This window comes from Arachis duranensis, chromosome 10, assembly GCF_000817695.3.
Source record: "Arachis duranensis cultivar V14167 chromosome 10, aradu.V14167.gnm2.J7QH, whole genome shotgun sequence".
Taxonomy (NCBI): domain Eukaryota; kingdom Viridiplantae; phylum Streptophyta; class Magnoliopsida; order Fabales; family Fabaceae; genus Arachis; species Arachis duranensis.
The window spans coordinates 92,480,199-92,492,542 of NC_029781.3; the positions used below are offsets into that span (position 1 = coordinate 92,480,199).

At 36.0% G+C, this 12,344-nt stretch overlaps 1 protein-coding gene across 1 annotated transcript; it reads left to right on the forward strand.

The window, feature by feature from the left end:
- Positions 1-3,131: 3,131 nt before the first annotated feature.
- Positions 3,132-3,898, forward strand: LOC107470847 (uncharacterized). The gene is made up of 2 exons (XM_016090269.1): positions 3,132-3,243; positions 3,354-3,898. Exons 1-2 carry the CDS (start codon positions 3,132-3,134, stop codon positions 3,896-3,898), a joined length of 657 nt encoding a protein of 218 aa, XP_015945755.1.
- The last annotated feature ends 8,446 nt before the right edge of the window (positions 3,899-12,344 follow it).

A 12,344-nucleotide genomic window follows, 5' to 3' on the forward strand; every position in this document is an offset into this window, starting at 1 on the left:
ATGGTCCCTTGGCATCTTTTCGGTACTGACTTAGCTGTTGGAGTGCTAATATGGTCATCCTTTACCATGCAGGAGTGTCTAATAGCAAGTTAACATGGAAAGATTGCAATTGGATCCAATTTAGTCAATCCTCCATTATAAAATCCTAGTTCATCCCAAGTTTCAAATTGGATTCCCTTTCTTATTGCTTTTCTTTTTCTTCTTCTTAATCAAAGCCTTCAAAGTATCTGCAGTTACTGAAATTTACTCAACATTGATATGAGACAACATTCTATCAGACATTAGAAATGTATAGGCCTTGTTCCCTCAATAAGAAATAACATAGTAAACAATTAAATATAAATAAGAGCTAGAAATCGAATATCAAGTATTTAGAACTTAGATGCTTCACTGCACTTGCCAAAACTAATGACCACACCGTCCACCATAAAATACGCCAAAAAACATCTGTTTTCAAATGAGAAAAAAAGGACTAATGCATCAAAATACCTTGCCAAATCCTAGCAACAAAACAAATAAAAAGATGGAATCATCTCTTTTTTTATTTAGAACAACGCTCATATTCCAGCATCATTCTTGGAAAAAGATGTTGACACACCAAACCAATACCTTGTCCTCAGGGTGTCTCGATGAATGATGGTTCTCAGAAACAGCATGCCATTCCTTACGTTATGGAGGTGGCAGCAACTGGAGAGAGCTACCGCGAGCAACAGCAATAGGTTAGCGGTAGTGGCAACGGTGGTTGTGGCCTCCACTGAAGAAGAAATCGCGAGGGTTCCCTCACGTCTGCACCATGTGGATAACTCTTATAGTCGAAAATAATTGAAGAAAAAGGAGAAACTCCTAACCTTAGAATTTGAGAAATCCAAAAGAGAACGAAAAAAAAGAGAAGGAATAATGAATAAGGTAATTGAGAGAGAAGAAAGGGGATTGAGAGGGTTTTGGCGGGACGAAGATGATTAAAGTGCATTGTGCTAAACAACAGTGAAAGTGTTTTGTGTGATTAAAGTGACAAGATTATTTGGTTGTGATGAATTTTTATTAAAGTGGATGGGAGGAAGTAGGAGGAAGAAGCAAGCACCAGAAGTTAACGAGTTAAATCTCAATTTGGCCCCTAAAATTTGGCCTGATACTCAGAATGACCCCGTTGGCCCTAATTAGAACCCCCAAATTTGTAATCGGGGCTCTGGCTTGCCCCTGTGATCATCTCCGTCACCGGAATGCTGATCTGGCGTAATTACATTACACGGTGGATACTACTTAAACGATGGTGTATTAGTTTCGCACCCAAATTCTTTGGAAACTACATCGTTTCAGTTTTTTATGGGTTGAAACTCTCTTTCTTCCTCGTTTTCCCTGATGTGTTGCTGTGAAATCCAAATGAGCTCCTTCTAGCCATTCTGAAAATCTATGCGAACCTGGGATTTTGGCAAGAGTGAAGAAACCACAAGCACAAACTATATTATTCATACAGTGATTAGTTACGAAACCATATTGCTACCAATGTGCTATCTTCTACTTCTTTAATTTTGGTTACTGATTTTTCCTATATTTTGTGTTCCATTGTGTTAATAAACTATTATGGTTAATGTACACATGCAATGTAAGATTTAGGGTTTGATGCTGTTTTTTTTAGTTTGCTACAAAGTTAGTTTTGTTGATGAGTGAGATATTGGTTGGTTTTAGGTCTACGATTAATGTTGTAATAGAAATATTTGACAACGGTGCTTTTGGGATGGTTTCTTATAAATGCCGTATGTATAAAAATTAGTCTGAATTAGTTTGAAATTTCTTTACAGATGGATGACCATATAACTATAGTATTTCACCATGGAGGTAGGTTTGTTACCAAGGAGGATGGTAATGTAGTATATGTTAGAGGCAACACTAATGAGTTGGTTGGGTTAGATGAAGACACAATGGATGTGGTTTCAATTAGGGACTACTAGAAAGTGTTAGGGTATGATAACATTGTGAAAATGTTGGCGGTTGGCTCCTAGAACACCCCTAAAGACTGGGTTAAGATCTCATTCACATGATTCTGAATTGTTAGAGATGTGTTTTCATGCGAAGAATAACCAAGAAATTGTACATGTTTACTTTGAACATGGAGTGTCCCAACCTAAATTTGATGATGAGGAGGAGTGTCCAGACTTCTATGAGATTTTCCCAAACCCCATTTCCATTTCCACCCCAAACCCAAATACAAGCATCCCTTACACCACCACCAAACAATCCACTATTAATTTAACAGGAACAAAATCAAATGTTAAGACTACTTCAATTACTGAACCCTTACCCAATACATCAGCTAATGCCCCAACAAAGTCAACAATCACCAATGAAGCCAAACTAACTACATCGAAGCCTAAGTCATCAATGCTCACCACTGCTAAGCCCACTACATTCAAGCATATTCCATCTAATCACACCACTGCTAATCCCACTACATCCAAGCCTAACCAATCTAAGTCCACTATCTCTAAACCCACTTATGCCAACCCACCACTGTGAAGCAAATTCAACAAAAGTCCTAGTCATCTAAGCCCACAACTAAAAAAGTCACACCAAATTCTAACAAACCAAAAGCTGCCAAAGTAACCACTGTCAAATTCACTCCCCCTATGACCAGGTCAGCTAGTAGATCAACACCTAAAATTCAACAAAATAAGCATAGTAATGAGGATGATAGTAGCAGTAGTAATGATTCATATGAAAGTGCTGAAGACTCTCTTTATAAGGCAGGGAATATTGAGAGCTCAAGTGAAACTAAGACTAACAATGGAGGAATTGAAGTGACGAAGAAGAATCATTAGTTAAAACATGAACTTGGGTCTGCTTGGAGCAAGGGAAAACAAAAAATGGTATTGGAAAAAGATATGCTAGTGGTGAACTCTGATGAAGAGGTTAACTTGGTAGAAGTGTTAGGCAATAAAATTGTTACCGAAGGTGGAGAATATGATGCCTATAATCCATATTTTGCTGATTCGGACGGAAATAACTCCTGGCACTCTGAAGAGATAAAAACTCCCCCAAACAACAAAGATGAGGACACATCAGATGATAGTGATGATGTGTTCCCATAATTTAATGAGGGAGCTAGATTCAGAGAGTGCAACCTTCAAGTGGGAATGAAGTTCAACATTAAACAAGACTTCATTGAAGCGGTTAGAAAATTCACTATACAAGAGGGGATGCAGATCAAATGGAGAACAAATGAGAGATATAGGGCAAGAACAATCTGTAAGTGGAAAAAACAAGGATGTAAGTGGGTGGCTTATGCAAGCAAAGATCGTGAGGAGACATGTTGGCAAATGAAGACATTTTATAATGATCATATATGTCCCAAAAAGACAAAAACAGAGCTGCAAATAGAAAGTGGCTTGCAGGGAAATTAATCAAGATGCTTAGGAAGTATCTAAACCTAAAACATGGAGAGATAGCAACATATTTCAAGAGAAGATGTGACTTGAATTTGAACAAATCATCATTGACTAGAGCCTTTATAGATGCACAAAATGTGGTTTATGGTGATGCAGTTGCACAGTATTTAAGGTTGAGGGACTATGCAGAGACTCTTCTTAAGAGTAATTCTGGATCCACCATTAAGATTGGTGTTAGTCTCCAACTCGATTCAGATCCCATTTTTGAAAAAATATATGTTTACTTTGATAAATGCAAGAAGGGATTCAAGGCTGGGTGTCAACCACTAATCAACCTAGATGGAGCATTCTTGAAGACACAATTTGAAGGACAAATCCTCTCTATAGTTGGCCAGGATGCCAACAACCATGTCTACATCATTGCTTGGGCCATAGTGAAGATAGAGAAGAGAGAGAACTGGAGGTGGTTTTTAGAGCTACTGGTTGATGATGTTGGTGAACCAAATCATAGGTAGTGCATAATGTCAAACATGCAGAAGGTCAAAAAATTCTTTCATTTATTTAATTTTCCGAACTTGCTGAAGGTTTTAATTGAGTTCATCAAAATATTTGAGGGGTCTTATTGAGTACATTAATATATTTTAAGGGGTCTATTTGAGGCATAATATTAAATAAATTGAATGATGCAGGGACTTATACCAGCAGTACGGGAGGTAATGCCGACAACCCACCACATGTTCTATGTCTAGCACTTGTGGAGGAACTTTAATAAGAAATAGAAGGAGTTAGAACTTAGGGGTCTTTTATTGGAGTGTGCTAGAAAAACTACAAGGCATGAATTTCAGCAGAAAATAGACAGAATTCGAAATCAAAGTGAAGAAGCATGGGCTTACTAGGACAAATGGCCTAAGAAATCGTGGACCAAGGCATTCTTTAGGCATGCCTAAAAATTGATAACATCACAAATAATGCATGTGAGGTTTTTAACTCTAGGATCAAGGAGTACCGGACAAAGCAAATTATAACATTTTTTGTAGAGGTTAGGATGTTTGCAATGAGGTCAATTGCAAGGAAAAAATTAGCCAATCACATAGGCAAGTTACCCCTGTTTAGCAAAGCAGACTACAAAAGATAACTGTAAAATGACTTTCTGTTTGGAGTGGAGATAAACACTATGAAAGATTTGAAATTCATGGGTGGCTAACCAACATGGCAGTTGATTTCGGAAAGAGCATATGTGCCTATAGATTTTGGCAAATAATAGGTCCATCTTTCATTAATACATGTACTTTAAAAATTTCATTACTATATATATTTGTTTATGTTTTTCAGCCGACTTTAACTACTTTGGAAAATTTAATTAATATATGTATTTGTTTATGTTGTTGAGCCTACTATATAAATTTGATTAATATATATAGATTTGTTTATGTTGTTGAGCTTACTGTTACCTAGATAATTTTTTTATCAGTTTAATATTGATGGTAATTAATTATAGTAGGAGTACACAAGGAGCACATAAGGTTAGCCATAAAATATTTTTTTCACATGAGATTTTCTTCACTGACTTTAAATACTTCAAAAACTTCATCAATATATGAGTTTGTTAATGTTGTTGAGCTTACTGTGTAAATTTCATTAACGAGTCACATAAATTGTATGTATGCCATGTGTTCATGTATGTGCTGCACTGTCAGGGTAAACAAAGATCCTGAGGACTTTTGTCATAAATGGCTGATTATGAATTCTTATAGGACTACATACTTGCACTCATTGAATCCAATTCTAGGAGAAGCACTATGGAAAAAATCTCAATACCTTAATTCTCTAGCTCCTAAAGCAAAGAGAAAGCCATAAACTTTGAAAAAGATGAGTAGAAAAGATGCTAATGAAGAACCTTTAGGCAGTAAAAAGCAAAAAAGTGCAACTAAGTTGAACAAAAAGTACAAGCAATTTACTTGTACCTATTGTGGGACAAAAGGCCAAACTAAAAGGAGCTACAATTATAGAAAGGCAGACGATGAAGCCATTGCTGAAGTTATTGCTGTTGCTAAAGCTGCTGCTGTTGTAAATACTGGTGATGCTGTCAATGTTGGTGCTGATGGACATAATGGGGATACTTCTAGCAATAATGGACATCATGTTACTAATGATATTGGATATGATGATGATAACAATGCTGAAAATGATACTGCAACTTTAGAGATTGAAATCATACAACCTAGTTATTCACAACGAATGGGTATGACTTTCCAACTCACTCCAAAGCAATAAACAATAATTTTTGCTTACACATTTCTGCAGCAGAACTAACTCACTATTTTACAAGTTTCTCTACGGTTCTAATTCAACTTACAAGGCCAAAGAAGTTGCCCCCAAAGAGAAGACCAACTCAACCGTCACCTGCTACAAATATGGACCCAATGCAGGGAGCAAGTTCTGAGATAGCAGCAGGATTAGCAGGGGTCATGAAGTTTGTCCCTACGCCAGGCTTCATACCTCCAAGGAAGAAGTGATGATATGTCTTTCTATTTTGTAGTTTTCAATTATTTTAAACTGGGGTTCATCTTGATGATTGTATTTTAAGATTTGTCTATGTACCAGTCAGAAACAGTAAACTGATATAGAGTATTTAAGTTTGGATTTAAATAGATGGTTCTATTTTGAATGATTTTAGTATTTTGTATAATGATGATACTAGATAGACATCAATGTTGGTGAATGTCATAACTATCAGTGCTAGTATCACCTTATTATCAATTTGGAAATGAAACTTGCCTATTAGTTACTATAATTGTTTATCTTCAATTAGGTGTTGTTTTTAACTACAACTTGATACGTGTACATTGTAAAATGTGATAATATTCAAAACCACCATGTTAGCCAAGTTGAAAATGAAACTTACATATTAGTTATTATAATAATTTATGTTTAATTAGGTGCTATTTTTTACTGCAACTTCATACTACTACATTGCAAAAATTGATAATATTCAACATCACCATATTAGCCAACTTGAAAATAAAACTTGCAAAAAGTGATATTCAACATATCTATTGCATTCAAGTCAATTTCATTTGTACAATCAAGAACAATTCCACAATTATTTTCCTACAACTAAGCCATAACCAATACACAAAACCACAATCGAAGACACAAACAAACTTAAAACACAGTTCCATATTTTTAAAATCCTAACATCAGCTTCTAAATTTCTAATTGTCCAGCTTAAATTCATTTTTCAATGGTCGACATCTCTTGTAGAATCAACTCTCCCAACAATGCCTTTAACCTCCTCATCTGCCCATACGAAAAGCCTACACCATCTCTTCCCTACGGTCTGTAACGATACCAGAAAAAAACTAACATAAAAAATAATTAAGGTTAAATTACTCTGTTGGTCCCTATAGTTTGGCCGAATTTTTAATTAGGTCCTTATAGTTTTTTTCCTTTCAATTGAGTCCCTATACCAATTTTTTTTGTTTTAATTAGGTCCCTATTCGCAGTGGACGTTAAATAAAGTGTTTACATGTGTTAAAGTTACCAAAATATCCTTGTCTATAACCCTACATCGTTGTCCTCATTCTAAACCTTCAGAACCCTATTCTGTCCATCGTTCTCCTCTTCTCCCTTTCTTCTTATGTTGCTGAAATTTTCTCATCTTCCATGGATTCTACCCAACGTTCTTCAAGAATTTCGAGTTCAAGAAGTCTCAACAAGAAAAGACATATGTGTTATTGTGGGAGGCAGTTGTTGTTCTGTCTTCTTCTGAAGTGCCAAGCCATAGAAGGAGGTATGTAGCTTGTGGACGAGTGCCAAGGTACAGTTTTTTAAGTGGGTTGATAATGAAGATGATATGAAAGGTGAGTGGTTGAAGCAGAAAGAGAGGAGGATTCATTGCTTCTGTGGAGACTCTTTGATTTTGAGAAGTTCTAATACACCCAAGAATCCAAATAGAAGGTTCATGTCTTGCCCAAGTAGGAGATGCAAATTTTTTGAGTAGACTGATGAAGAAAAGAAGGTTGGCAATGTTTGCTTGTTGGCTTCACAGTATCACTCTGGTCAGGTAGAGGGTGAAATTAGAGACGAAAATGCATAAGAAAGGAGCATTGATAGACTGAGTGTTGACACAGAGAGGTTAAATGTGGAGATTGGAGAAGTTGATGACTGTGTAGGAAGAATCTATGTAGAGTTGAATTTGGTCCAGGAGCAACTTCGAAAATTGGAAGAAAACATGAAGAAGCAGACCAAGATGCAGATGGTGTTTTTTCTTTGTTGTGTAATCCTAATAGTTGCAGTGCTATATGGTAAAGTTTAATGATGAAGTTGTGCTCTATTAGCTTTAAACAGAGCAATTGTAAAAAGTGTATGTCATGTTATTTAGATTGAATGGATGAAGTTTATTTTTTGTTTTCTTCTATAAATATAATGTTGTGATACTGAATGAAAATGTATACAACTAAAAATAACTACTTTCACATATTCATCATTAGAATAATATAATTCATAAAAGTGGTCCTTAACATGTTCCACACATTACATAAGTTAAGTGGATCCAACTTGTACTAGTCACAAAATAAATAGTCCACCTAAAATGTACCATCAAAAGTGGTCCACCACAAAGCAAAATAAACTAAAAAAGTGATGTTCCCAATACCATAATACTTCCATAGTAGACTATAATACACAAAAAAACCCTACATAAATCCACAGTAGGAGGAGCTACATAACCCTAAAAGCTTCAATCATCTGTAAGGTCTATGTGTGCAACAGGTTTGGTTGCTCCCTTTCTTATTCCCATCTTCAATATTTCACTTCTTCTCATCCCAAAAGTCTTAGTCTTAGGCAAAGGCTGTGTAACTGGTGCTATTTGTGGAGTTGGCTGACTGAGTAGTTCAATGAAGGGAGTTGGTTGAGTTACTGGTGTATGAGGAGGATTTGCAATAGCTCCAGTACTAGGTGCACCAGATCCAGCATGGGCTGAGTCATTTGCAAAACCAGATCCAGTAACGGGTGACACATTTATAGAACCAATTTCTGCAGCAAGAGTAGTTGGTGTAGGGGCTAGTACAATAACATCCAAATTTTTAAATTATTCCATCATTAAATAGTTTTAATTATGTAGTACGAAATAACAAAATATAGTTGTACATGTGATAATAGTTGCTCTTTCTCTACTAAGTCCCACACCCCTTTCTCTGCTTCTCCCCCTTGTAGCAGATCTAACAGCAGATTCAGTAGCAGCAGTAGGTAAGCCATTTGCAGCACCAGATTCAGCAATAGGTAAGCCATTCGTAGCACCAGATTCACCAGCAGCAGTAGTTGGTGCAGAGGCTGATGGTATCACAAGTTAAATGGTTAAATCATTTCATAAAAGAACATTTTCAATCGTATAGTATGCATCAACAAATTATAGAAGTACATGTGACAATAGTTCCTCTTCCTCTACCCCTTTCTCTACCCAGTGCTGCACCCATTCCTCTGTTTCTCCCCTTTACAGTAGCTCCAGCAGTATGTGCACCAGATCCAGGTTCAGCTGAGTCAGTTGCAACATCAAATTCAGCAGCAGCGGGTTCAAGAGTTGATGCAATAATCCCATCAGGTTCAGGACCCCGGATTTGCCCTTAAAATCTCAACACAATAATCCCTCAATTTGGCATATTGTTGTATGGCCCTTCCATGCACTTCTTCCATTGCATTTCTCCTTGCCCAGTAAGTCTTTCCTACACTAACATTTGCCATGTACTTATCCTGAATTGTTTGAATAACAGTGGCCAGCCGCATCTCTTCTCCACAACTAATGTTGTTGATAATCTTTTTTAATATCCACTCACTAGAAGCAAGCCTACCACTATAACTCCTCCCGCAGGTATGCTTGCCCTTCAAGGTTTTTATCCTAAAACAATCAAATCCTCCTACCTTACTTGCAAAGCATATCCACTTGCACTTTCCTTTTTGTCCCTTACACACTACTCTGCACCTCAACTTGTCGTTCTTCTTGTACCTAACGTCTCTTCTATTCAATAAGGCATGCTCCTTAATTGCATCTTTAAACTGGGACAGTGTTTTAAACTCCAAGCCTACCTTAAACTCATACTCTCTACACATTTCTGCCTCATCATACTTAGGAAACCTTTTTTACGTAATCACGTCATCAGAATCTCCCTCATAACTATCTATGTCTTCAGTTTCATAACCATCCGAAATGTCTCCAACTTGTTCATCCATCTCTTTAGCAGCTTAATTATCCTCAGCACCCTTATCCGTTGTCACTTCTTGATTAAGCGGGCCATTGAACCCACCAAACGCATTTTATTGTCCACCATCAACACCATCCTCTACATCAAACCCAAAGTAATCCTCATGTTCACCATCATCAGCACTGTCATCAAACCTATTCTCCTCAATAGAGGGTTCTGACTCAGCATCGACTTCTACTTCTATCAGTCCACTATCTTCACCCCCATTTGGGACATAATCTGGATCCATTGATGTGATTTCAACCCCATTACCTTTTTTGTAACCATCAACAGCATACACTATACCATGCTTCACAAAATCAGTAACTAAAGCCCTAGCCGTTCTAATGGCATCTACATCTGACTTCAACTCTTTTAGACCTAACTTCAAGTCCACTCCAGGTTTGTTCCACCATAGCTTCGCATAACCCTTGTAGCCTAGACCCTTCAGCAAACTCACTATCTCTTGCAGAGACCATTCATCTAGTTCATAATGCAAGTCTTCCACAACCAACCCACCTAAATATTCTAGTCCATGCCCCATGTCAATAAATTTTCCTCCGTGATGGAGCTCTATTGTGAACTCCGATTCTCCCATTGCTACACAACAAAAAATAACAAATGCAAATTAGTCATCTCATAATCAAACATCACCAACAACGCTAATCACGTTAACGCCATAACGTTCACCAACTTTTGAAAGAGTGAAAAGTGGAAAAAAGTGTAACTCGTACTTTGCAACGACGACGACAGTGGCTCCTTCAATAAAGGAGGCCACAATGACAATAACAACCCTTGATCACACAATGTCAGATCTAAACGCGTTATCGAACAATCAAAAATGGAGATGAGGTGAAGAGCAAGGGTTTCTTTTGCCTCAGTGAAAAGGGACAAAGAACAAGGGTTATTTTTTCATGAGTGAAGACCCAGGGTTATTCTTTTCTTAAGGTAGGGGCAATTTTGCCAATATAAAATAAGCAAATACACTGAGGATTACAAAAAATGTTCGTAACTGGGTATATCCAATTTGAAAACAAAATATTCCGTTAGTCCAAACATTTTTTGTCACTATAAGGACCCAATTAAAATAAAAAAATTGGTATAGGGACTCAATTAAAAGGAAAAAAACTATAGGGACCTAATTAAAAATTCGGCTAAACTATAAGGACCAATAGAGTAATTAAACCAACAATTAATAAGAATGTTCCAATAAACTCCCAAGATTCAACAACTCACATTGTAATTTGGGCAACCAAAAAAAGATCGCTCAAAATTGGCGTCTGTACCAGACCAACGAAGAACAGGGCGCATCCCACATTCACACCATTGAGGAAGCTTCCCTGCTCTAATGCGATTGGTGATCCTTGCCCACGTTCCATGTGAACATGACCTAATTGAGCTCCCTGAACCTTGACTGCTGCTCCCAATCATCACTATGAAGACGATGATGAATTATTAGTTTGGGGGGGTTTGGGCCTTTGTCTAGGGATTTATTTCAATTATAAGGGCTAGATTGAGACAAAAAATTCCATCTCTAGGTCATATAACTGTTAGCAATCCTACTCAGCACTTAACAGGCCACGTATAGTCCACTATGTCATAGAATTGCGTCATATCAGTATTTCGGTGACTGAGATAATCGCAGGAGCAAGCCGGAGCCACAATTGCAAATTTAAGGGTTCTAATTGGGGCCAACGAAATTGTGGGGGTCATTTTGAACATCGGGCCAAATTTCAGGAGCCAAATTAAGATTTAACTCGAAGTTAACATTTAGATTGGGAGGGAGCAAATTGGATTAGGGTTAAATAGAGAGGGAGGGACTAAATTAGGTCCAATTACAATTTTATCATGTCAATTTGCTGTTGGATACTCCTGCGTGGCAAATGATGACTATATCAACCTTTTGACAGCTTAGCATCGAAAAGATATCTAAGAATCGTTATAATGTCTAAAATTCAATCTAAAGGACTATTATAATAAATCAGTACAGTTAGATATTTTTTAAATATTGTCCTTTATTTACCTTTTAGAAAAAAGAAGAAATAAAAAGCAAATAACTCCCCTAATTTTTTTACTAACTACTACGTGAAAGTAGGTATTTAAATTAATTAAATAATAATAAATCTTTAAAAATATTGACTAAAAGCTAAAAGTTAAAGGGCAACTAGCATTTCTCATAATAAAATTAAGACTTCAAAAACTAAATTGAATAATATCTTAAATTTCAAAGACCATTATAAAATTTACTCAAAATTGAGAATCTACATGCTATCTTCTTCGTCATTACAAGTGCGTTTAAAGGAGACACATGGCACTACAATCTTTGTTAAAGGTCTATTTTTTATTCATTTTACCGATACTCTCCTTATCCTCTTAAATATGTAATAAATAATAACCCAATAAGTATTTATTACTACTACTGATACAGTTACCTTCATTAATACTTATTTATTTCAAAATGGTCTATCATTAGTAGAATAATATTTAATTTTAATTTTGATTCTTTTACATAATTTCATAAAAATAATCCTAAAATTATTTGTATGAAAAAAGAAATAAATTTGATTTTTTAATTATATTCTTTATAAATTTTTTAACTATAAGAAATACTATAAATTTAATCTTCTTAATTATAAATTTTTTAATTATAAAATTTATATTACTAACAAAAATAATTTTAAAAGATACAAATAATAAATAATTTTTTAAAATATTTACAAAA